The 27,658-nt window shown below is 41.2% G+C and overlaps 1 protein-coding gene across 1 annotated transcript; it reads right to left on the reverse strand.

Annotated features, from left to right (window-relative positions):
* Window positions 1–1,364: 1,364 nt before the first annotated feature.
* Window positions 1,365–27,163, reverse strand: CERS3 (ceramide synthase 3; the record flags this gene model as incomplete). The annotated part of the gene is made up of 10 exons (XM_083371381.1): window positions 1,365–1,496; window positions 12,135–12,291; window positions 12,511–12,617; window positions 15,646–15,774; window positions 17,506–17,598; window positions 19,478–19,528; window positions 21,134–21,191; window positions 22,235–22,353; window positions 25,927–26,044; window positions 26,982–27,163. 10 exons carry the CDS (start codon window positions 27,161–27,163, stop codon window positions 1,365–1,367), a joined length of 1,146 nt encoding a protein of 381 aa, XP_083227507.1.
* Window positions 27,164–27,658: the final 495 nt, after the last annotated feature.

A 27,658-nucleotide genomic window follows, 5' to 3' on the forward strand; every position in this document is an offset into this window, starting at 1 on the left:
ACAATCTAAAGCACAAATCAATGTGCTTAGCAATAGCCTTCATTCTATGTATATGCCTGCTTATTAGGGCTTTCGGGGGCCCCCCAGAGGCATTATTACAAAGTCAGCTTAGTGTGTGTGTGTGTGTGTGTGTGTGTGTGTGTGTAAATTTTTTGAATTGCTAACAAAGAATTAAAGGGAGACTGATGAGAGCAAATAAGTTTGAAATGCATATCCGTCTCCCTTTAATCCTTTGTTAGCAATTCAAAAAATTTACACAAATATGAGCTGTCACTATTGTGACCACTGCCTGTGGATGGCCCTGGGTTGGGCTGAAACAGGAAATAAGATTTGTCCCATGTTTGGGGCCTAGCAAGGTAATCTGAATACTTAGCAGACATTTAACATATATGTATGTATGTATGCAGTGCTTTCTTTGTAAAAGAAAAAGGTGCCGGAACTCACACGTGTCATACAACCCGCCTTGCCTACCCTATAAGGTTCCATCCCCAAAAGGTGCTGGAACTCCGTTCTGAGCGTTCTATGAGAAAAAAAGCCCTGTATGTATGTATGTATGTGTGTGTGTGTATATATATATATATAAATTTTATATGGTCACCCAACCTGGTCTCAATGACTCCTGCTGGCTTATGACATCAGCTTCCAAAAATGTTGTCAAATCCATGGCAGTTGCAAGAATTCAATATTGACTGCAAATTGCACTCAGGAATCAGTGGCATTTCTTTCAACTTGAGTTGAAAGCTGAAACTTGAATTGAAAGAGCACTAAAATCAGAATTCATTCCTGGGCTCTGCAATTGCGTCTGACAATTACATCCAGGGCTTCCCTGATAGAGATGAATTGAGAAAGAGCAGGATTGACAAAGCCTTCCTATCTCTACTTGGAGCCCACCAATAAGCAGCCTACCGATCAAATATGGTTAACCTTTCCCTAAAGCAGATTCCAGCTGCGTGGATTTTCCTTGTATAAAGCCATTCCGCTCTTCGATAAAATCAGTAGGAAGCCACACTTCTGAAATCATATTAGAACATTATTAAAAACTTGTCCAAACTGTTTTAGGTCTTATCAAAATTTAAATGCATGAAGATCTCTGTCTAAAAAGGTTATGCTCTAAATTCTTTCCCATTCTTAAGTGTTCGGAGTTTTGTTTTGTTTTTAAAAATAATAATAATAATAATTTCATTGCATATCCCCCAGACTGCATATTACAAAAGAGGCTCTTTTTTCAAGTTCTCTGCTAAGTCTACTGATCTGCAATAAAACCAATCATGGACTTTGGTTTAGATGTGGATGCAAAAAGTCTTATTTGGTGGGTTGGGTTTATGATACAGCAGGTAATGACGCGAGACGGTACTGGCTGGGCATTAATTAATATTATTGTTATTTAGGAGAGGATTATTTAGTCCATTCTTCATTCCATTCTTCATACATTCCCCTTCCGTATCGCTGAGAGAGTTGTCTTCTTCTTCTTCATCACTCCGTTCATCTTTAACATTCTAGGAAGAGAGAACATCAAGAGCGTTAAGAAGAGTCAACTGTGCACTATGTGAATTGCTTGGTGTCACATCAAACAAGGAGAGAAAAAAATGTGACGTTCAGAAGAAGTGTAAGCCGGCAGTTTTTGATCATCAGACACAAAGGATCAGGACCATATGTGAAGTTGGGATAAGTTTCAGTACCATTCAACCGACTTATGGGTAAGTGTTTTTGAAAAGTGTACATAGAAGTTCCAAAGCAATGAGAAAAGATTATAAGATTTTATAGTCGTTATGGGCATCTTTTCCATTTGTGGCACTCCCTAAAATTTGATGCTCTAGGGGGATTGTTTATGTTGCCTAAGCATAGAACTGGCCCTAGAGCAATCATATACACATATATCTTACACCAACTTTGCAGAGGTTTATGAATTGTTTAGTTACTTTTTATACTAAAATAGTACAATGCAAGTTAAACCTTTAGCTTGGAAGAATGTTACTTTGACAGCGACACAAAATATTCTTGCACAACAAGAACACATTTTCATTGGATCTTTGGCGGGGGTGTGTGTGTGTTTGTTGGGTTTGATTTGGGATTTTATTTTTGTAAACCACCCAGAGTTCTCTTGAGTTGCGCAGCCATATACCGGTACATTTTCTTAATAAGTAAATAAATACATCTTAAATTATTCTTAGATCTGCCTCTTCATATATATGCTCAAAAGGCCATATCACACTACTCTTAGGATAGTAGTCTAGCCAGGTTTGGGACTGAGCGGTCTGTCCTTGGTGCTCTCTGAGCTTGGTTATTTTCTTGCAGATGTTTCATTACCCAAACTAGGTAACATATCAGCACTGATGATGCTACCTAGTTGGGTAATGAAATATCTGGAAGAAAACCATTAAGCTCAGAGAGCACCAAGGACCCCACAGTTGTTGTCCTCTCTTTTTCCTCTCCACAAACCCCACTCCCTTCTAGCACCGATGATGTTACCTAGTTGGGTAATGAAACATCTGCAAGACCAACAAGCTCAGAGAGCACCAAGGACCCTACAGTCTACTTCCACCTCCTCTTCCTCCTTCTCCCCATCTCTGCAAACCCCACTTCCTTCTAGCACTTTGATGTTACCTAGTTGGGTAATGAAACGTCTGCAAGAAACCAAGCAAGCTCAGAGAGCATCAAGGACCCCCTCCATTTCAACCCTGAGCTAGTAATATTCTCCTTTATTGGTACTGTAGGTAGGCATCAAACTTCAGAAACCATGCAAGTTTGGGATTGCCCATTTTCAGCTCAGTACGCTTCGGTTTGATGAAAACGGAGCAAAGCTAGAACAGAAAATGAAAACATAAACTCCATCAGCTTTGGCCACACAGCACAGACTTCCTGGAGTTTTCTTTTCCGAAGCTATATGCAGAAGTGTATCCAAACAAACAATCTATAGTGTAAATATTGAAAGATAAACTTGGCAGACGATCAGATAAAGGAAAGGAAAAGCATCTTTCTGCACACAAACAATTGATGAGGTATCATGTTGGCCAAATCACCCCTAGGACTTCCTGGGTAGAATTTCCCTTTGCCCTGAACATAAGGCAACAAGTTCTTCTGGGGCTCCATGACGACCGTTGTTAGCATTTTACAGAGAGGGGGGGGGGAAAGCCCTCCACGAATCAAAAAATAATATATGTGCCTCCTACAGAGAGCGGAAATATTTTGATGGAAACCTGGCTTATGTTCCAGGGTTGGGTCAGCAGGTTTTAAGGTTGCCTTGTTGATCAAGCTCTTGATGATGTGTCGTTGTGGGGATGGCTCTTTGAATAGTCTCTGAGTGCTTTTTATATTGAACTTTATGCTGACTTTTGCTTTTGGACTATCAAAGGGAAAGGTATATGCATAATTGCTCTGTTGAAACATATGTGAAATTTTGCCATATGGCATTAAGCATATTAAGGAGCCCAACCAGTTCTGCATCAAATGAATATATATTGTTTGGCTAAAAAGATAATAGAATAATAGAATGAAGAGAAGGACGAGGGGTGACATGGTAACAGTGTTCCAATATTTGAGGGTCTGCCACAAAGAAGGGGGGCTCAAGCTATTCTCCAAAACACCTGAAGGCAGGACAAGAAGCAATGGATGGAAACAAATCAAGGAGAGAAGCAACCTAGAACTAAGGTGAAATTTCCTCACAGGGAGGACAATTAACCAACAGAACAGCTTGCCTCCAGAAGTTGTGGGTGCTCCAACACTGGAGGTTATTTAAGAAGAGATTGGACAATCATTTGTCTGTAACGGTATAGGGTTTCCTGCCTGAGCAGGCGGATTGGACTAGAAGACCTCCAGGATCCCTTCCAACTCTGTTATTTTGTTATCCTGTTAATTATTCCATGTATGTACATCTAATTTAAAAGTCAGCATTTGTTCATTTCAACATATAAACAGATGGTTACATGTAAATCTTGAGGATAACATTCAGCTGGCCCATTAATAAACGATTTGTGCAGTGATTAGCAACAGTTCTATTTATGTGTATTAGTACCGTATGACAGCCATCATTGCCCTATCATAGTTTGGTTCATTTTGAGAATATTTATCATGGGATGCTCATTTATAGCCTACTTTGATTGAAAGCAATTTTTCCCAGTCTGGTGTTCTCCAAATCTATTAGATCACAATTCCCATAAACCATTGTGGATCTGCAGTTTTGACATTGGTGAATATGTCTGTTGAGAATTTCCATTAAAGACAGAATATTGATGTCGGGGAAATTTGTCTCTTAAGGAAAACAACTTTAATAGCTGTGGGTTTTGCCAAATTACAAAGATTGGGAGATTTCTAAATTCTCAGGGATCAGACTGATGAGCCAACTCAGCAATTGGAAACTTAAAGGAACTATTGAGCAATGAAAATATTACTCCAACCTATCTGTAAATTATTGTTACCAAATCATTCCAGGGGCATCCGTGTAACTCCATCCACATTGTTAATATAATCAGCTAAAATAGCCAGCCCTTTCCTATAGAGTTTAACTCAAAAGTGAGTTTCCCCGAGTTAGAATGGGTATTACTCCAAAGGAAGTGTATATAAAATTATAGGCCCTCTATAGAACACAGATAGTTCTCGACTTATGACAAGTGAGCCCAAAAGGTCTGTTGCTAAATGAGACATCTGCCCCATTTTACGACCTTTCTTGTCACAATTGTTAAGTTGGGGGTTTTCAAACTTGGCCCTTTTATGACTTGTGGACTTCAACTTCCAGAATTCCTCAGCCAGGCACGCAGGCTGAGGAATTCTGGGTGTTGAAGTCCACAAGTCATAAAAGGGCCAAGTTTGAAGACCCCTGTGTTAAGTCACTGCAGTTGTTAAGTTAGTAACATGGTTGTTAAGTGAATCTAACTTCCCCGTTGACTTTGGTTATCAGAAGGTTGCAAAAGGGGATCCCAGAAAGACACACACACACACACACACACACACACACACATCCCGGGACACTACAACCATCATAAATATGAGTCAGTTGCCAAGCGTCTGAATTTTGATCATGTGGCCCTGGAGATGCTGCAACGGTTGTAAGTGTGAAACATGGTCATAAGTCACCTTTTTCAGTGCTCTTGTAACTTTCAATGGGCACTAAGCCAAACAGTTGAAAGTCAAGGACTGTCTGTAAATGACAAAACAGCAAGTAATCTTGATTGGGAGTGATCCTGCACGAAGAAATGAAAGGCGGATGCCTTTTACTTTTCTACCCAAACAAACCACATTAATTTGCCTTTCTCAAATCTAAGTCCTGGCATGTCCGCGCCTTTTCTGAAACCAAAACAAGCCTCCAATATTATCATTCCTTAAAAAGGTAAAGGTAAAGGTTCCCCCGCACATGCGTGCTAGTCGTTTCCGACTCTAGGGGCCGGTGCTCATCTCCGTTTCAAAGCCGAAGAGCCAGCGCTTGTCCGAGGACGTCTCCGTGGTCATGTGGCCGGCATGACTAGACACCAAAGGCGCACGGAACACTGTTACGTTCCCACCGTAGTGGTCCCTATTTTTCTACTTGCATTTTTACATGCTTTCGAACTGCTAGGTTGGCAGAAGCTGGGACGAGTAACAGGCGCTCACTCTGCTACGCGGCACTTGGGATTCGACCCGCCAAACTGCCGACCTTCCGATCGACAAGCTCAGCGTACTAACCCACTGAGCCACCGCATCTTGCCAAAGCACAGTGCTTCTTTTCAGGTTTGCTTCATAATTGTTTGGCTGAATCCAGTGGAGATATAATGACTGTAAGTAAACAGTTTTTAATACTGGTTGCAGACTTCCTTCATTCTGCTAACTGGGTTATTGAAATTCAATAAGTTCTCCTGGGCACAAATCTCTGGACTCATGTCAAAAGCCCAGGTGATCAAGTGTGAATCCCGAAGTCCCACTGTTTTCTGAGTGAATCCAATTATGAATCCATTCTTTGGCAGTAAAAACAAAGGACACCATCCCAAGACTTCTAAGCATTGTTTTAAATGCCTTTGTTAACCCTAAAATGATGCTGTGAGTCAAGCTGAAGGGGTTTCTTGCTATGAGAATTTGACCATCTCAAAGCTAACCAAAACCAATCCAAAACAATTTAGATAATAAGATTTACTGCATCCTGCTGAGTACTGTAATTGGAGGGATTCAAAGAAAAACTGTAGGCTTGCATTTTCCTCTAATCCTTTCTTTGAAACTTTCCTCTGTGTATATTCATCTATTCTGAAAGATCATTCACGATGCAGTTTGTTTTCTAGACCGCCCTGACTACAAGGACCAGCAATCTTACTGAATTATCCATTTCGGTTTGCAATTTAACCTCGCTTCCTTCTCATCTACTGCTGTCAGCTAAGCGATTTTTAGCAACCAAACACTTAATCTGTGATTAAACCTGGACATTGGAAGGGGCCCACATCCCAGTTATTAATAAACGTTGCTTCTATATGGAAACTTGGTTGGCAAATTCAAACTAGGTTCTCCTTTGCCAGAAAGTGCATTCTTGTAAAACGTGGCTTAGTTCATTCCACAGCTGCCCTCTTTGGAGAAACGCCCCAGATGAGTCTAGAACAAGGGTGTCAAACTGCTGGCCGGCGGGCCAGTTGCATCATGCAGAGGCTGTGCCCACCCTGGCTCCAGCAATGCAAAAAAAAGTTGCAATACGTTGCCACAAGTCACGTGACATGGCGAGTTTGACACCCGTGGTCTAGAATAAATCCCCACTACTTCAGGACTTTTTCATAGTTGGTGGATCTGGCAGGTAGTCCTTGACTTATGGTCACAACTGACCCCAACATTTCCAAAAGTGAGTTTTGCCCCATTGTGCCAGCTTTCTCACCACAGTTAAGTGAATCACTGCAGTGGATAAGTTAGTAATACGGTTGTTAAATGAAATTGGCTTTCCCAATGCTTTTGTTTGTCAGCACTTATAAGGATAAAATACAAATGTGAAACAAATCTATACACAGCTGAAGTTCAGCATGACAGGGATGCGATAAGAAAGCACCACATTCAGTACCTCCCTCCAGTTTGTTGAAAGAAAATACTACTAGTAATAATGATAACAACAACAATAATAATGTTGTTTGTAGAAGATCACCCAGACTGACTACAAACAACGGCATAACAAAGTAGCAACAATGGTGCATTGGAAGATCTGCAAGAAATATCATTTGCCTGCAAACAAGAACTGGTGGGACCATAAAATAGAAAAAGTCATAGAAAATGAAGAAGTTAAATTGCTCTGGGACTTCAGAATTCAAACAGATGAGCACCTGCCACATAACACCCTAGTCTTAACAATTGTCGATAAGAAAGACAAAAAAGTCTGGATCATGGATGTGGCAGTGCCTGAAGACAGCGGAATAGGAGAGAAAGAACTGGAGAGGATAACAAAATGCTAAGACCTACAAATAGAAATAGAATGCCTGTGGCAGAAGCAAGCAAAGGTAGCACCAATAGTCATAGGCGCCTTGGGTGCAATCCCCAAACAACTGGAGCACCACTTGAACACCATCATCGGCACTGACAAATTCGCCATCAGTCAATTGCAAAAGGCGGCTTTACTGGAAACAACTTCCGTCCTGTGACAATATCTGTAACACCATCAAACATCCACATCTGCCTATCCCAGGTCCTTGGTAAGGACTCGATAGGTAGACAAAAATGCCAAATCCAGTCTGAACATCTGGCTGACTGTGCAATGATCAAGAATAGTAATAATCAGAATAGAGCTGGAAGGGACCTTGGCGGTCTTCTAGTCCAATCTCCTGCTGAAGCAGGAGAACCATTTCAGACAGGTATGTTGTGATTCAGGGTCAGCCTGTGGGTTCGGCAGTTGGGTCGGACGACTCAGAGGAGGAGGGGGGTGTTGAAGACCTTGCTGAGGGGGTTGAAGATCTTGATGATGATAGCCCTCAGCCAGGCCCCTCCCACTTGGTCACCATGGAGACCCAGCTGTGTGAGCCTGACAGTGTGGATGAAGATGACCCACAGCTGGCCCTGTTCAAGGACGCCCGACGCAGGAGGCAGTCAAGTAGGAGTAAACAGAGGAAGGCTGTGGGGCTTCTCGGAAGGAGGCAGAGAGAGGCCACGCCCTGAACTCTTTATAAAGGGAATGTGTGGGGAGGGCTGGTTTGCTGAAAGCAACCGCTCAGATAGTGTTTCAAAGCTCCTGTATCTTGGTACGTGTCTTGTTTGTTTTTTGTAGTAATAAATTTGGCAGACGTCATTCTAGCCTCTTGCCATTTATAAAGGGGTTGCCTTTTCTGCAGGGCCGGTAGCAGGCTGGTACAGAACAAGGTATGATACATGGCTGTATCCTAAATATCATAAATACATGCAAGTTGCCAACCACCCAAATTCTGATCCTGTGACCATGGGGATGCTGCAACAGTCATAAGTATGAAAAACAGTTATAGGCCACTTTTTTCAATGCCCTTGTAACTTTAAACGGTCACTAAACAAATGTTTGTAAAGCGAGGGCTACCTGTACAATATAGGAAAGTGTCTATGGAGATTTTTGGTCATCCAGGTCTTGGTTGTCCCAAAAGTCCTTTTTGAAAAGGCAAATGGAGTTGGTTTTCCTTGCAGACATTTCTCTCGTCATCCGAGAAGCTTGGTCAGAACTAAAAAAGCTTCCTGGAGGAGAAGCAAAATATCTTCAAGGAAAAAACAAAGTCCAGTTGCCTTTTGAAAAAGCACCTTTGGGATACATAGGAAAGCCTTTTGTTTCGCCTTTGATTGAGAAATGATGCTCTTTTCTAGGGTGGGCAATCAATTTGCCCAAGGGGTCATATGAAAAACTGGGATTGCTATGGATGGCCAGACTAACAGGGCTGTGAGAGGCATATAGGAACACACAAATGTAAATCGAAAATAAGCAGTCACGTACAAAATAAAAGCAGTGCAGTTGCATTGTGTGCACGGTGTACACTTGAGGTATTTACATTTGATTTCTAATTTCCGATTGACCTCAGGCAGGCAGGACACGGGCAGTCACACGGCTGTAAAAGGCCCAGGTCTACTCTGTCTGGTAAAAGTTCTCTCCCTGCCAAACATTTAAATCTGAATGGAACTTAAATGTTAAGTTAATTAAAAGTTAACTTCAAAGTTAACATTTAATACTCTACATCTAATTGCTATGCTAATTCCAGCCTTCGCCAACTAGCTATGCAGGAGACCCACTCTAAAGGGAAGTTGCCCAAAACCTAACCTTTTTTTGCCTAAGTAAAAAAGGCAGGGGAAAAAAAATTGAATTCTAGACGCTTACAGGAACATTCCACTTGTTTAAATCCTTGGCTAGCTAAGAGGAAGTGACACCATCTTCCCCAAATAAAATAAAATAAAAAAGCCACCCAGATGTAGGAGGAAATTAGAGTGTCACAGAGATTCTCAAAAAACATTTTCTGAGAGAAACTCTACTCGGTTCGACACTGTTTCGAGACCTGGTTTGGAAACTGATTTGATGGGGTTTGGGCCAAAATACTGGGGAGGAAAGGGAAGAGGACACTAGATATTAAATAATATACAAAATGGGGTTGAGATAGTGACAGCAAGTGTGTTATGAACTGTTCTAGTCTTCCCAAAATGCGGATCAAATTGTAACATAAAAAAATAAGGTCTATACTTTTTCCAGTTATTGGTGAGTGATTACGCACCCTTTGAACAAAGATAATTTGTTCATGAAGAAAAATAGCCAAGGAACAGACATCAGCCCCTCCCTCTCTCTCATATGCTACTTCTTTAGGAGCTCTGGTGCTGCAGTCGTTAGAATGCAGTATTGCAGGCAAACTCTGCCCACAACCCAGAGTTCAATCCTGACCAGCTCAAGGTTGACTCAGCCTCCCATCCTTCCAAGGTTGGTAAAATGAGGACCCAGATTGTTGGGGGCAATAGGCTGACCCCGTCAACCTCTTAGAGAGTGCAGTAAAGAACTATGAACTGGCATACAAGTCAAAGGGCTACTGCTATTTAGAGGCACTCAAGATTCCCCCACCACAGAGAAAAAAATGCTGAATCCTGACGTGTCTTTTCCTTAAATCCAAGAACGTTTTCTCCATTTGATTTTGCAGATTCAAATTAGAGGTTACAAAGCTTTTTCGCTGTGTGTGTAATAGAACAAGGTTCCCAAAAGAGGGTTGCAAATAGTTTGACTTCAGATCTTCAGTTCACTTATAAAAAGTAACTGTCATGAGATGTGGAGATAACAAGAATTTACATGGTGTCTAAGAAAAAAAAGCAGACAATTTCACAGAGACCCATTACCGCTATTAATTTGTATGTTCTGAAGTTGGAAGCAAACAGCAGAGAAAGAACTGTGATTTTGGGGAGGGGGCATTACTCATGTGTCTGCTGGAAACAGTTGGCTTGCAGTTGGTGGAAACATTATTCTGGCTAAGTGAAAATAGATTGGAAAGACCCATTCTTGAGTCTGGAACTGGGATGCCTCAGGGGATCTAGCATATTAACAGATGTTTTGTTTGGGGAAAAAAGTGAATAGCAAAATACATCCATAATTAGCAAAGCTGAAATACAGGAAAGTTAAAACAAGAGGTAAAGTTGTGAATGGCCCATGTAAACAAAATGGCACTGACATCTGACAATGTCATCAATTCATCAATCCTTGGCACATGCATTGCCATGGCGACCACTTGTTTTCTTCCTGTGTGCTTCACAGAAATTTAAGCAATAGAATCTATTTTAAAAAGTAGCGTTTTCCTTTACCATCTACTAAACATGCTCCTGTCGAAGCACCTGAGATCTGGTTTGTCAAGACCAAGATCAGCATTGCCCACTCCACCTTGAATTTAATGAGAATGCAATCCAAAGAAAGTGATCAGTGTCGTAAAGGAAACGATCTGAGAAATCTGTTGGATCTCTGAATATCAGTGACATTCAAATCAGGAGAGGGAGAAAAAGAATTTAAGACGATCAGCCACCCCAGTGTGGAAACCTATTCTTCCATCAAATCAAGTCAAGATTGATATTGAAAGTCCTACCAGTTACATTAGGCTAGTAGTGTTAGTTGTTGTTTTTTTAGGATGATTAAAAGGTTGGTCTTCCATCTACTGGGGGGAAGCAGTAGAGGGAAAACTTGATTGTGAAGAAAAACGATTTTCAGAATCAAGACAATCAATAACCCATTTAGAGAATGAATTGTATTTCCAGAGGAGATGACTGGACAGTACATTTCGAAACTATTCATTAGCAGGTAATTTGGGTTGATCCAGAGATTCCAGTTGATTTTTCACAAGGACACAGCTGTCCTCACATCAAACATCCAAGATTGAATACCTCTGATAAAGCATGCATAGACCACACACTGCTTACCTTATCATTGCCTATTTTAGCCCAAGCTGGTATAGGAATCCTGAGCACCTGGAAAGGGTAACTGGTTGTAGAATAAACAACACCCAAGATGCAAGATGCTGGGTTGGCCCAGGGAAAGGTGATCTTCTGCTCACTTCTTGAATTCAAACTTAAATGTTTGGCCTTGGAAGATTTGACACCATAGTTGTGGTTTGTAGCTATGTTCTTCATTGGAAGTCATAAAACCATTGCTCGTAAAACTGTCATTTAAACTAAGAATATAAGGAGTTACGTGCTTATGAAAGAAAAGTCAATTCTTTAACTCATCCTTTTCTCAATCCTAGCACATAGGTAGCAGCCCGATTCTGAATTTAGGTGGCTCAACACAGGCTGCATTCATGTTTCCCAACATGGCGTCCATCTCTGTTTTCTCTGTGGAGATTCTCTGTCATCCAGGTCACAGTTGTCCCAAAGGTGCTTTTTCAAAAGGCAGCTTGACTTTTGTTTTTCTTTGAAGGCATTTCGCTTCTCATCCAAGAAGCTGAATGAGGAGCGAAACGTCTTCAAGGAAAAACAAAGCCCAGTTGCCTTTTGAAAAAGCACTTTGGGGATCTCTGTTTTCTCCTCCTGTAGCCTGAGAGAGCAGGGAGTTTTGAAATCCAATATATTCAGAGTTCACCAGCTCAACTTGATTACCCAGTTTTTGTGATTTCCAGTTTTGAAATAGCAGTAACCTTTTTTTCACTTCTTTGCGCATAACATTTCGCTACTCAGAGGCCCTTTGCAGGAAGGCTACTAAGAAAGCGATGCATTTAAATATCTAGTGTACTGTCCATCCTTACCTTCACAAAAATGAATTTCTTCAGAATCTTGAAAACTAAATAGGCCCAATAGAGGTGAAGACCTTGGAGGACCAATAGCTGCCCATTGTATACAAAATATGCTAGGACAAGTGTCTGGGTATAAAACACAGGATAATATAGTGAGGCCCGTAAAATCCTGTTAGGAAAACAAGAGGGGAAAAAAACAGTTGGATTTTTAGCTGCTATTTCTCCTAGCCTAAATTTAAGCATAAATATTCATATAGGTTATGAATATGTTTGGCATCCAGCCTAAAAAAATATCTAGAGTTCATTTGTTTCTTGGGTGCTTGCTAAGAACAGGTGTAGCATCCAGAGATCAGATTTCTCAAGCCAAACAGTCCAGAACAAAACTTACCAAAATGGAAAGAGAATGAGCCGTGTGATAAAGAACACAACTGCGAAAATGAGAAACAGACCACCGCAGGTATTATCCCAGCGAGCGTAGTTAAACAACTTTGCAGCCTGAAATTGAACAATTTGGAGAAGTTACCACCTTGAGATCATCTCCTGAAAAACCATCAGCTGTAACTGGTTGGAGAAAAAAAAATGCTTAGTGAGTTCTGGAAGTGACATTTCCTTCTCAGGATAAAATATAAATGCCTTTATAACAGCTGTGGCTGTTTCTTTTTCTCTGCTTTCATTTCTTTATTTCTGTACTTATGGGTCTTCTCTTCTTTTCTTTTGTTTAAATTTTTTATTATTTTTACTCTGTAACAATGTCTTCAATAAATGTAAAATATTGAAATATATTATGCTATACACACACACACACACACACACACACACAGAGAGAGAGAGAGAGAGAGAGAGAGAGAGAGAGAGAGAGATACAGGTAGTCCTCGACTTTCAAGAGTTCATTTAGTGACAGCTCAAAGTTACAACGGCACAGTGCCATTGTAACTTTGAACTGTCACTAAATAAACTCTTGAAAGTCGAGGACTACCTGTATCTCTCTCTCTCTCTCTCTCTCTCTCTCTCTCTCTCTCTGTGTGTGTGTGTGTGTGTGTGTGTGTGTGTGTGTTTATAGCATAATATATTTCAATATTTTACATTTATTGAAGATGACCGTTTTTCACAGTTACAACCTTTGCAACATTTCCCGGGGTCACGTGATCGAAATTCAGACGCTTGGCAACTGACTCATATTTACGACGGTTGCAGTGTCCTGGGATCCCCTTTTGCAGCCATCTGACAAGCAAAGTCAATGGGGAGGCCAGGTTCACTTCACAACTGTGTTTCTAAGTTAATGACTGCAGTGATTCACTTGACAACTGTGGCAAGAAAGGTTGTAAAATGAAGCAAAACTCACTTAACAGATGTCTCACTTAACAACAGAAATGTTGGGTTCAACTGTGGTCGTGAGTTCAAGGACTACCTGTATACACTCCCCTTCAACCCTAATCAAAGAGGAATACATTGTTTTTACATCTTTGTAACTTTAGGAAGAGATACCTTTGAGGGGGAAAATCTACCCAATGTTAACATTGGACACTTGGTCCAGAAACATTACTAGTTGGTAGCTGTCCCAGACAAAAGGTACAATATTTATATTTCAGTTATAAGGCCTATAAGATGTAACACTGCTTCCCTCTGACAAAAATAGTTTAGGACAGAGTCTTGAAGATATGTACAGGGAGTGCAGAATTATTAGGCAAATGAGTATTTTGACCACATCATCCTCTTTATGCATGTTGTCTTACTCCAAGCTGTATAGGCTCGAAAGCCTACTACCAATTAAGCATATTAGGTGATGTGCATCTCTGTAATGAGAAGAGGTGTGGTCTAATGACATCAACACCCTGTATCAGGTGTGCATAATTATTAGGCAACTTCCTTTCCTTTGGCAAAATGGGTCAAAAGAAGGACTTGACAGGCTCAGAAAAGTCAAAAATAGTGAGATATCTTGCAGAGGGATGCAGCACTCTTAAAATTGCAAAGCTTCTGAAGCGTGATCATCGAACAATCAAGCGTTTCATTCAAAATAGTCAACAGGGTCGCAAGAAGCGTGTGGAGAAACCAAGGCGCAAAATAACTGCCCATGAACTGACAAAAGTCAAGCGTGCAGCTGCCAAGATGCCACTTGCCACCAGTTTGGCCATATTTCAGAGCTGCAACATCACTGGAGTGCCCAAAAGCACAAGGTGTGCAATACTCAGAGACATGGCCAAGGTAAGAAAGGCTGAAAGACGACCACCACTGAACAAGACACACAAGCTGAAACGTCAAGACTGGGCCAAGAAATATCTCAAGACTGATTTTTCTAAGGTTTTATGGACTGATGAAATGAGAGTGAGTCTTGATGGGCCAGATGGATGGGCCCATGGCTGGATTGGTAAAGGGCAGAGAGCTCCAGTCCGACTCAGACGCCAGCAAGGTGGAGGTGGAGTACTGGTTTGGGCTGGTATCATCAAAGATGAGCTTGTGGGGCCTTTTCGGGTTGAGGATGGAGTCAAGCTCAACTCCCAGTCCTACTGCCAGTTTCTGGAAGACACCTTCTTCAAGCAGTGGTACAGGAAGAAGTCTGCATCCTTCAAGAAAAACATGATTTTCATGCAGGACAATGCTCCATCACACGCGTCCAAGTACTCCACAGCGTGGCTGGCAAGAAAGGGTATAAAAGAAGGAAATCTAATGACATGGCCTCCTTGTTCACCTGATCTGAACCCCATTTAGAACCTGTGGTCCATCATCAAATGTGAGATTTACAAGGAGGGAAAACAGTACACCTCTCTGAACAGTGTCTGGGAGGCTGTGGTTGCTGCTGCACGCAATGTTGATGGTGAACAGATCAAAACACTGACAGAATCCATGGATGGCAGGCTTTTGAGTGTCCTTGCAAAGAAAGGTGGCTATATTGGTCACTGATTTGTTTTTGTTATGTTTTTGAATGTCAGAAATGTATATTTGTGAATGTTGAGATGTTATATTGGTTTCACTGGTAAAAATAAATAATTGAAATGGGTATATATTTGTTTTTTGTTAAGTTGCCTAATAATTATGCACAGTAATAGTCACCTGCACACACAGATATCCCCCTAAAATAGCTATAACTAAAAACAAACTAAAAACTACTTCCAAAAATATTCAGCTTTGATATTAATGAGTTTTTTGGGTTCATTGAGAACATGGTTGTTGTTCAATAATAAAATTAATCCTCAAAAATACAACTTGCCTAATAATTCTGCACTCCTTGTAGAACTGGTTCCAAAGTTGGTAGCAACATTGAGAGACAGCCTTGTCTGTTCTTGGGGGGCGGTGGGGGGATTGAGCTGGGTTAGGCCTTAGTTTCTTCTTGGAGGGAAGACCACCAGGTATGTTTTTTTCTGGGTCCAATGAACCAATATTTAAGGTCAGGCCTTGATGGGACAGCTCATCATTCAGGCTGAGGGTTCCTTTAGAACTCCTTCAGATATCACAGTGAATTAAAAATGATATTAACGAAATTCTGACGTGTAACTGAACACAAGCATAGACAGATGCGGAGATTTACCTCTAGCCAGATATCTGCAGAATCGTGGACAATCATCACCACTGTTCCAAGACGGAGGTAATTGGCACTAAAGGAACAGAACATCAAGCTAAGGGCGGCAAAATGATGCACCACATGGGCCATGAAATCCTGAGGAAAAGAAATAGATAACTTCTTAAAGCCAAGAAGATTTTGGAAGGTGGAGATTGATGGCTCTGTCTTAGGTAAAGCCAGTCTGGCCAAAAGGATTCTGGATGAGTAGCTGAAAATAAGGAACTCATCTATTTAACTGCTTCAAAGCCATAAAACGGCAACCCACAACTTTTTGGGCACCAGGGACCAGTTCTGCGGAGAGAGATTGCACTGGTAAGACCACACTTGGAATACCGCATCCAGTTCTGATCACCACAAAACAAAAAGGATTTTTAGATTACAGAAAGAGTTCAGAGAAGAACAACAAAGATGATTGGATTTGTGTGTGTGTGCAGGATAAAATATACAGTACAATGAGCAGTTGGAGGAAGTGGGTATATCTAGTTGTTAGAGAAGGACAAGGGGTGACACAACTTCTCCCAATATTTGAGGGACTGTCCCAGAGAAAAGGGTTCAACATATTCTCCAAAGCACTTGAAGATAGGACACGAAATAACAGAAGGAATCTTATCAAAGGGAGATCCAATCTAGAATTAAGGAGAAATGTCTTCCGTGAGTACAATTAATCAGTGAAACTTGCTTGTCTAGACATTGTGGGTGCTCCATCACTGGAGGTCTTCAAGAAGAGGCTGGACAACCATTTGTCTGGAGTGGTATAGGGTCTCCTGCTTGAGTAGGGGGTTGGAGTAGAAGACCTCCAAGGACCTTCCAACCCTGTAATTCTATATTCCAGAGGTCCCCAACCTTTTGGGCACCAGGGACCATTCTGCGGAGATTTTTCCAAGGACTGGAGGTGGTGGTGGTTCCATGTGATGCCTGCATCCTGTGGTTGGGGCTTTGCTTGTTTGTTCGGCCTGGTTCCTGGCATGGCATGGACCAGTGCCAGTCCATGGATCAGAGGTTGGGGACCTCTGGACATAAAAGGTAAAGGTAAAGTCTTGCCTGACTCTAGGGAGCAGTGCTCACCTCTGTTTCTTGGCCAAGCCACTCAGTATTGCTTGGAGACATTTCGGTGGTTGTGTGGCCAGCATGACTATGCACTGAGGCGCACAGAATACTGTTACCTTCCCACCGAAGTGGTACCTATTTATCTACTTGCATTTGCGTGCTTCCAAATTGCTAGATGGGCAGGAACTGAGGCAAGTATCGGAAACTCACCCCATCCTGCAGGATTTGGGTCTCAAACCCGAGCTGTCGCCTTTCCAGCTAACAAGCTCGGCATCTTTAACCACTGAGCACCCCTAGCAAAGCCACATACTCTCTATATAAAGACCTGTTCTTTCTGAATCTCACTGAAAAATAACAGTGAGCAGTGGTGCACCTCACTTGGATGAGTAAGACATGAGTAGAAGTACTGAAGATATTCTACAAGGAAACAGCTGCAACGGGCAACGGGGCATAGTTTAATTTGGAGGCAAGCCAACTTTACAGGCGTGAGAGAATAACAAGGAAAAAGACCTAAGGTTGTTTTGAAGATAATTGAGTAAGTCTGAGTAAGTCTTAGCTCATTGTGGCTTTTTTTTTTTAGTGCCGCCCAGCTTTCAATGCTACAAATAATCTGGGCCACCCTGAATGTCAGAGCAAGAATGGCTATCAAATTTAGAGTGACAAAGGATTCAGTATGCCATATATTTGTCCTCCTGACAGTTCTCTAGCATCCTGGAAACCAGGATCTGAGAGTGGCTTGCATCCTGTTCCTAAGCAGAGGACGTTGATGGGCCTCCTTACCTTCCGTTTAGTGTCAGTCCCCAGAGTAAAGAGCAATGACCAATAAAAGCTCATCTGGAGCATGTAGTACCAATATTGGGAGGGGAGCATGGGCTGCAAAGAGAGTCGAAAAGAGAAAAAGGCAATTACTTGTTGTTGTGATTATGATCATGATTTATCACTTCTTGTTCTTATGCACACTGCGAGTTTATGCACTGGAGACAAATTCCTTGTGTCCAATCACACTTGGCTAATAAAGAACTCCTATTCTATTCTATTCTATTCTATTCTATTCTATTCTATTCTATTCTATTCTATTCTATTCTATTCTATTCTATTCCCATTCTCTATTCTATTCTATTCTATTCCCATTCTCTATTCTATTCTATTCTATTCTATTCTATTCTATTCTATTCTATTCTATTCTATTCTATTCTTATTCCCATTCTCTATTCTATTCTATTCTATTCTATTCTATTCTTATTCCCATTCTCTATTCTATTCTATTCTATTCTATTCTATTCTATTCTATTCCCATTCTCTATTCTATTCTATTCTATTCTATTCTATTCTATTCTATTCTATTCTATTCTATTCTATTCTATTCTATTCTATTCTATTCTGATGGAACCAGTATTGGAGCAATAACTAGTAGAAGAAGACCAGAGCGTGGGGAGTCAAGAAAGGAATTAGTCCAAAGTCACTATGTTCCCACAAGCGGTTCAAATCCAGCCCTTCTCAAATTCCATCAACTCTTAACTAGCACCTGTGCTCGCTTCGGCAGCACATATACTAAAATTGGAATGATACAGAGAAGATTAACTCTTAACTAGAACCAGTTTAATTCTGACTTTTAATTGACTAGATTCTTGTATATAGGCATGAGCAATAAATCATCTCAACTGGAACTTAAAACATTGTCCTGATTCATCACATCTGATATGAAGAATCAAGACTATACAATTAAGTTCCAGTTAGCAATAGCAGTAGCACTTAGATGTATATATCGCTTCACAGTGCGTTACAGCCCTCTCTAAGTGATTTTCAGAGCCAGCATCTTGCCCCCAACCTCAGAAGGATGGAAGGCTGAGTCAACCTTGAGCTGCTCAGAATCAAACTCCTGGAGTGAGCAGTGAGTTAGCCTACAGTAAAAGGTAAATGTAAAGGTTCCCCCACACATGCGTGCTAGTCGTTTCCGACTCTAGGAGCCGGTGCTCATCTCCGTTTCAAAGCCGAAGGGCCAGCGCTTGTCCGAGGACGTCTCCGTGGTCATGTGGCCAGCATGACTAGACGCCAAAGGCGCACGGAACGCTGTTACCTTCCCACCGTAGTAGTCCCTATTTTTCTACTTGCATTTTTTACATGCTTTCAAACTGCTAGGTTGGCAGAAGCTGGGACGAGTAACAGGCGCTCACTCTGTTACCCGGCACTCGGGATTCGACCTGCCAAACTGCTGACCTTCTGATCAACAAGCTCAGCGTCCTAACCCACTGAGCCACTGCTGTACTGCATTCTAATTCACTGCACCACCATGTCCCTAAGCAGATTTATCCTTTTGAGTTCCACCTGTAGTGAAGATGGACCTGGGAGGTCTGTCATTGTAAAACTGAGTACTACCTATATTAGCTTTTCATCCTCCCTTTTTATATATCTATCACTCAAGGAACCAAATATAACTTAATATGTCTAATACAGGGTATACTAATAATACTAGCAATAATAGCATTCCTAATGATGCATGTTGAAGCCAGGTCACTGTTTGTGGTCTGATGATTCTTATTTGTTTCGTCACGATAGTTTCTCATGACCACATGAGAATGCTTCATTTACCATCTTCCCCTAAGGGAACCCTTTATTCCTGGAACCTGCAATCCAGAATGGTGAAACAGCTATTCATGTGCCATCAAAAATGAAGGTAGGACTATTTCTTCGCACAAAGTCAACGGTGGTACCTCCAAAGAACAAGAAGCACCGGCACCCGTAAGACACTCACATGGTTTGGATAGTTGAGCCACACGTGCCAAATGTCATAAAACCAGGATTTCTGGAAGGAATGTAGAATGAGACAGAAAAAAAATCATTAACTGACCCACATGACAACAGTGCAAATCTCATCTCTGCCACCAACTCACTAGGTAACTTGGGGGCCAGGCATTATTTCTTTTTGCTGCTCATAAGGATAACCTTATTGGCCTCGCCCAAGATGGTGGCCACCCCAGAATGGAACTGAAAGTCAAAGACCTTCTGATTGTAGTGCACCTTTTTCCTCACAGCTACCCCTGTGAAGTAGGTTGGGCAGAGAGAGATAGTGACTGCTTGAAAGTCATCTAGTAAGCTACCTTGGTTGAAGGTGGATTAATGCCCTCCCCCAACTCTGTGACTCTAGCATTAGGACTTGCATGTTCCTGGCCCACTCTAAGGATCTTCACCCTTCTCCATTTTTGGAAGATCCAAATTGGACATGGCTATGACAAGAGTCTTATGGGTAACTGAGAAAAAAAAAACATACACAAAATACTTGGTTGAATGAAGGCAAATGTACATGTCCCAGGATAATGTTGCAGGATCTAATCTGGGACGGTTACCAGGACCAGAGGTTTAATCTTCCAAGCTTTTGGACTCGTGCTGGAGCCCATCCTCATGGAACTTCTCACATGTTCCAGTAGAGAGAAGCTGCCTGAGGATGGGCTGTAACATGAGTCTGAAAGCTTACCCAGATTGGATCCTGCAAAGTACTGTACTTTGTGAATCAAACACGTAGATACCAATTGGGGTTAAATGGTATGCAACTCTCTCAGTCAAAAATGAAACTGCCAGCCCTGTGCCAATTTAGGCTTCAAGTGAACATTTTGTTTCTCTGTTTTACCAAACCAAAGAGCCAATTTGATGTAGTGGTTAAGGTGTCAGGCTAGAAGCCAGGAGATTACAATCTGGCCTTAGACACAAACCCAATTGGGTGATATTGGGCCTGTCATTTTTTTTTAATCCCATTTATATCCCACCCTTCTCCGAAGACTCAGGACAGCTTACAATCTAAGAAGCACAAATCCTCTCAGCCCTAAGAAGGAGGCAATGGCAAACCACTTCTGGAAAAAAACCTGACTGCAAAAAGCTTGTAGAACCTATCCAGGCAATCTCTGAGAATCGGGCATGTTTGTCATGGGAGGATGCAAAACGTTATCTAACCTCAAAATCATTATAGCGTTGGTAAACTGTTTCGATAAAACTGCCAAGAAAATGGCACAAAGACAGCCAAGCTGGGCCAGAAGGCATCTATATCTTTAAGAATTATGGAATTATAGGACCACGGAGGTCAAAACTGTCTTCTCTCCCAGGTCATTTTCTGACAGTGCAAATGTGTGTGTACTATTCCTGCTTAATGCCTTGTCTGGTTTAATTCCCTTAATTTTAATGCTTCAGACAAAAGTGAAACAACCCCACCTCCCCATAAAATTACAAATTCTTGATTATCCCAATGACTCTCTCTGGATAATAACAATAGAAGTTTAGCTTATCCTATTTGGGGGCAGATTACATCTGTCTTTATACTAACCCAAGTTTAACAACTCATGGGAAGCTGCTGTAAAAACAACCTCAGATTAGGCTCTTACCACCTGAGTCCTCCTTCCCTGTCCCATATTTAACTTACATCACAGAGAAATATAATTCCAGCAATAAATGAGGTGCTGTAGAATAAACATCGCCAACTGCAAAAATAAAATGAATTTTAATACCAAGGAGTTCACATGGACCCAGAGGAAGATGGTAAGATAGAACAGACTTGTCTAGTCTTCTCATCATAGCTAGGAGAGCAGTACTGCCTGTTTACCCATCTCTCTCTCTTCCCAAATTAATTTGTCTCATTTTTATTATTTACATTAACTACAGTGATTTGAGCCACTTTTAAGTGTAACTGCAAAAATAAGCCAGAGTACTGACAGAGAGTATTGGTAGCTCAGGGTTGAAATGTGGGATCCGTGGTGCTCTCTGAACTTGGTTGTTTTCTTGGAGAGGTTTCATTACTCAAACTAGCTAGCATCATCAGTGCTAGCTAGTCAGCTAACTAACTGGCACCGATGATGCTACCTAGTTTGGGGAATGAAATGTCTGCAAAAAACAACGAAGCTCAGAGAGCACCAAAGGTTCCCCCAAGCTTTAAATTGTCATGTCACTTCATTACAGGAATAAATTGGCATTATTTCTGTACACACACACGAGGAAGCACAAGCTATGGAAGTCATTAGAACAGAAGAAAAAAATAATTTCTAATCATATTCGAATTTAGTAAAAAAAAAAAAAAGGCCTATATCCATTTGGAAACTCAAGCTACAGCTTCAGTGTATTCAAGATTGGCTGGAGGAGGCTAAAAAGACAAGACGGTGACTGCAATTTTGCAATCGAAGCTGTAATGTAACGTAATCAGTGTTTCTGGAGAATGTGCAAGACAAGGCTTGTGGATAATAGGATAATAGTTTATTATTGTTATTATAGTTGGCTGCACAATCAGCCAGATGTTTAGACTGGATTTAACATCTTTATCCACCTGTCAAGTCCATCTCAAGGACCCGTGTTAACGTTGTTGTTGTTGTTTGATATTATTATTTATTTACGTTGACTGACAAGAAAGGAAATATCTGGTTATCCAATATCCAGAATGCCACTAAATATCAAATTTCTGGCTATTTTTCTACCTGAGAAGATTTTTGTTTTTTACAAGCAGAGAATGGAGGACAGCGGGCTCTTTTCTTACCAAGCTTCCTTGAATTTTTTATGCAGAGTTGGGATTTCTAGGTTGCGTCTTCGCCTGAACCATTTTTCCACCTGGTGCACAGTCCAATTACACTTTTTAGCTAGACTACGTGTTTCTGACTGCAAGGTTGGAGAAAGAAGGAGGCAGAAATCAGCATGCTGGAAGTCAAGTTATCAAAACAAGCACTGCAGCTTTTATGAGGAGGAGGAGGTCACTGTCCACCCTTCTCAGAGAGCAAATGTGTTTGTTAGATTAAAAGTTTCATGACACTAAAAGTTCTAAAAATGACCCCATCATTGTTTTAAAAAGTACTATATGGATATTCAAATGAAAAAATGCTAATGGTTTAAGCTTTCTTAGACTGGAGACTGCCTAATCCACTGGAGACTATGTACAGGGAAGGTCAGAAAAAAGGCTAGGGGTGACATGACAGCAGTGTTCCAATATTTGCGGGCTGCCACAAAGAAATAGGGGTCAAGCTATTCTCCAAAGCACCTGACGGCAGGACAAGAAACAACGGATAGAAGCTAATCAAGGAGAGAAGCAACCTGGAACTAAGGAGGAATTTTCTGACAGTGTGGAGAATTAACCAGTGGAACGCCTTGCCTCCAGAAGTTATGGGTGCTCCATCACTGGAATGCTTTTAAGAAAGGCCTGGACAGTCATTTGTTTAAAATGGTATAGGGACTCCTGCTTAAAAGTAGGGGGTTGGGTAGAAGACCTCAAAGGTCCCCTTCTGTTAAGAGCATCACTTTTCTGGGTCTTCTGCTCTTTAGAGCTGCTGCACCTCCTTGCGACTCCTCCCCTTGTTATCTTGCAACATAATTCCTAATCGATGAAAAATGCATCAGGATGCATCTCTTTTTTTTGTTTTTTTAATCCCATTTATATCCCACCCTTCTCCGAAGACTCATGGCGGCTTACAATCTAAAGCACAAATCAATGTGCTTAGCAATAGCCTTCATTCTATGTATATACCTGCTCATTAGGGCTTTCGGGGGCCCCAAGCGGCATTTTTACAAAGTCAGCTTATTGCCCCCAACAATCTGGGTCCTCATTTTACCTACCTCGGAAGGATGGAAGGCTGAGTCAACCTTGAGCCTGGTGGGACTCGAACCTGCACTAATTGCAGGCAGCTGGTGTTACTTAAGGAGGCATTAGCCCACTGCTCCACCAAGGCTCATTGTGCTTCAAAGGGTTGGGAATTCAATGATATATGAAAGAAACCAGATTGACCAACAGCCTTCCCATGACACCCGTGTGTTGAAACTCCACCACAGTTAAAAAGTTCAGAATATGAGAATCTTCAGCAGCAGCAGCGGTGGCGGCCTAGCTGTGCAGAGAAGCAGTTTTGTTTGCTCATGCTTCAGAAAACAAAATGGTCAGGATCACCTAAGTGAGGTATCCACGCCAAACACAATCTCTTTCCATAGCTCCTCCCCTTCACACCACTTCAGTGCTAAATTTAGTGGAAAGAACACAGGTCCTCCTCGAGTTACGACTCTAAAGGAGCCCAAAATGTTCATTGCTAGGCAAGAAAGTTAAGGGTTGTTGCACGGCTCACTTGTTAAGTGAGCTGTTCCCCATTCTACGACCATTTTGCTACAGTTGTTAGGTGACTCGTGCAGTTATTAAATGAATCTGGCTTGCTCCATTGAGTTTGCTTGTCAGAAAGCAGCTGGGAAGGTTGCAAATGGAGATCAAATGACCACGGGACAATGCAACTGACATAAGTCCATGCCAGTTGCCGAGTACCTGAATTTTTTTCCCCAGGGATGTCGTAACTTTGAACAATCAGTAAATGAATGGTTGTAGGTTAAAGACTATCCTGTTTATAAAGCAAGGCAGAGCTAATCAAAATCACTTCATATCTTTATTCTCATACATGCGGATGACGAGTCTGCGTTCCAGCCCGTTTTCAAATTGTGATGCAATCATGCAAGGCAGGTAAAAAACTGCCCAGCTTCGTACAGCATAGAGCTTGGAAACTCACAGAAGCTGGGACAACCCCTTGCGCCCGCAAATGAATTATGCCAATCTAAGACTTGTAAGCTTGTTAGTTCCAATAACCCTGGTTTCAATGGGGCTTCAAACTCCTTGAAAATGAAAGATAAGATCTGGTTTTTAATCAGGCTAGGGAAGTTGTGGCAAAATATGCATAGACTGGATGAATATTTCCCAACAGTCTGGACGTGTGTGAAATTTTCACCCCAGCTCCCTTTAGTCTTAGCAACAATGAGTACACAAGGAATTACCTAATACTAAATAAACCGATGGATTGTGATACTAAGAGTTGTGATTCTTAAGTATTCTTTGTTAGATAATACTTTGCTCTGTTGCAATGAAGAAGTGTTTGTGGGATGGGGCTCCCACACTAGCAACAACCCCTGAAAAAAGACCATTTTGTTGTGATGGCATATAATAACAGTGCGTTTTTGTGTGCTGTTTGTTCATGCACAGGAATGTACTGAAAAGGCATTAATGTGCTGCATGCACGCACTCTCGCAGGGTGTAATCTTTATACAGGTAGTCCTTGACTTACAACTCTTTGTTTAGTGACAATTCAAAGTTACAATGGTAGTGAAAAAGTGACTTATGACCTCTTTTCCCCACTTACAATCTTTGTAGCATCCCCATGGTCACGTGACAAGTATGAGGGTTGCAGTGTCCTGGCGTGATGTGATCCCCTTTTGCAACCTTCTGACAAGCAAAGTCAATGGGAAAGCCAGATTCACTTAACAACCGTGTGGCTAACTTAACAACTGCAGTGATTCACTTAACCAGCTGTGGCATGTAAGGTCATAAAATGGGGCAGAACCAGTGGTCGGATTCAGCCAGTTCAATTCTATTCTATTCTATTCTATTCTATTCTATTCTATTCTATTCTATTCTATTCTATTCTATTCTATTCTATTCTATTCTATTCTATTCTATTCTTACTCTACTCTACTCTACTCTAATCTACACTATTATTACTCTACTCTATTCTATTATTACTCTACTCCACTCCACTCCACTCCACTCTTTCATTATTCTATTCTATTCTATTCTATTCTATTCTATTCTATTCTATTCTATTCTATTCTATTCTATTCTATTCTATTCTATTCTATTCTATTCTATTCTATTATTACTCTACCCTACTCTACACTATTATTACTCTACTCTATTCTATTATTACTCTACTCTACTCCACTCCACTCCACTCTTTCGTTATTCTATTCTATTCTATTCTATTCTATTCTATTCTATTCTATTCTATTCTATTCTATTCTATTCTATTCTATTCTATTCTATTCTATTCTATTCTATTCTTTATTACTCTACTCCACTCCACTCCACTCCATTCCATTCCATTCAAATGGGATGGACAGCAGGTGAGGTCTTCAACAGCATGGCTGGCTAGGGAATTCTGAAGCTGAAGTCCACAGCCCTTAAAGTTTCTCAGGGTTGAGAAACACTAAGTGGAGAACTTGTAAGAAGCATGCAGGGGGCTAACAAGATTGGGAAACTCCTGGTGTTACTGAACTACAATTCTGACACCCCTCTCTGAGAGCTATCGTTGTCTGGAGTTCTTCATGCTCTGAAGGTTGGCTGGATCACCACCATCCCTGGGCTGCAGAACCAGGCAGTGATTTGGGGCATGAAAATCTCCCATGGGACAATTTTTTAAAAAATAAAAAAGTCCTCACCTGGGATGGCTTTTTTGTGCACCTCCGGAAAAATTTTTCCAGGGTGGGATTATCCTGTGGTTTGATCCGCCTCACATTCTTTATGCCCAGATAGTCAGCCAGAGGAAGAGCAATATGTCTGAAAGAATTTTTAAAAAAGGAAGTTTGTAAATGTAATGATTTCAGTATTAGGCTAAGCTGTATTATTGCACAGGAAAATTAAGCGCTGCCTGCTTGGGCTGAAGGACAGGTTTCCTGTGTTCATGGCAGCAACCCATTTGCTTTCTCTCATGGGGAGTTGTGGAAGAATCCCTCGGTTGTTGCATTGTGTCATCTCTTCATTAGCATAGCTTAGCCCATGTTCCAGGACAGATGAGCCTTCCTTAAATTGGGCATCCTCCAAAGGGTTTAAAACAACAATTAGAATTGCAATAGTGGTGAATATCTGTATCTGTTGACACACTCACACCTGAAGCCCTTATAAGCGTAAGAACACAGACACAGACTGTAATGTATTGGGCCTTGTTTTACTGATTGTACCACGTGGGGTTTGAATGCTGGAAGGTTGCTTTAAGCAGGGAGCTGGCTAATGGCTCCCAGCTTCTCAGACAATCCGTCTCCAGCGCTGCCATTGGCTGCCTCTAGGGCGGCAATAGGTTGCTTCAAACCTATTGGCCGCCACCTAGAGGCCAGGGTATAAATAGCTGGATTCACAACCCTGTTTCCCAGTTCAGTTCCTGCAAGCAAATAAAGAATGTTCCTGACTGAACTTACTCGCCTCGTCTCTTCTCTCAAGCAACAAACCCAGTACACAACACAGACAATCCCCTAAACTCCGCTGAAGATGTTACCTAGCCTGGTAATGAAACATTTGGGAACCAACCCACAAGCTCGGAGAACGAAGCTTCAGCAGAATTTCCAGCTAACACGTACCTTTCAGATGGCAGATCCAACCCATTTCCCTCTAGTAGTTAAGGAAGTTATACCACAGGTGCATGGAACAGTAGGAAATTGTTATTTTGAATTTTTTGAAGCGGAAAATAAGATTTCTTTAAAAAAGAAAAGAAAATGTTTACCTTTCAACAAAGAACCTGATAACCAACATCACAAAGGCATATGGAATTGTGGCAAATAGCATTCGTGGTTTGGGAAAGATGTATCCATTATGATCTTCTAAATCTGCCCATGTGCAGTTAGCAGGCATCCATATGTTCTCCCACCAAAACCAGCTGTATATAGTTTGTATTATGTAATGCATTGTAAGTGGGCTGTAAAGAAATAAAAATTGAAGCAAATTAATTCCATTTACAGGTTAAAAACTAATACTCTTTATATGGATCCAAACAAACTTAGCTGAATTTACATCCCATTGAAATCAATGAGACAAGGTATCTGTCAGTCAAGTGCTATTATATGAAGAGCCTCAAGTTTCCATGAAATGGGAATTAATGTCAACAGTCTTTTAAATCAGGCCACTGAGCCTACTCATTCCAATATATTTACAGATAAGGACAAGATGCACGCTGCCAATCAACCAAAATGAATTATTCATGATACGGCGGTAGAACATATCCTTCTGTTTCACAAGTTCTTAGGTTCAACTCAATTTTTCAAACAGGACTACAAAATAGTCAAGCAATTCTTGGCTGAATGAACTTACACTTTGACGTAATAGAAGTTGGCTTCCCAAAGTTTGATTTATAACTTGTGGAAGTCAGCTCTGGAGTGTGTAAAAGCCCTCGCCATGACTGCT

This window comes from Vipera ursinii (genome assembly GCF_947247035.1).
Source record: "Vipera ursinii genome assembly, chromosome: 11".
NCBI lineage: Eukaryota > Metazoa > Chordata > Lepidosauria > Squamata > Viperidae > Vipera > Vipera ursinii.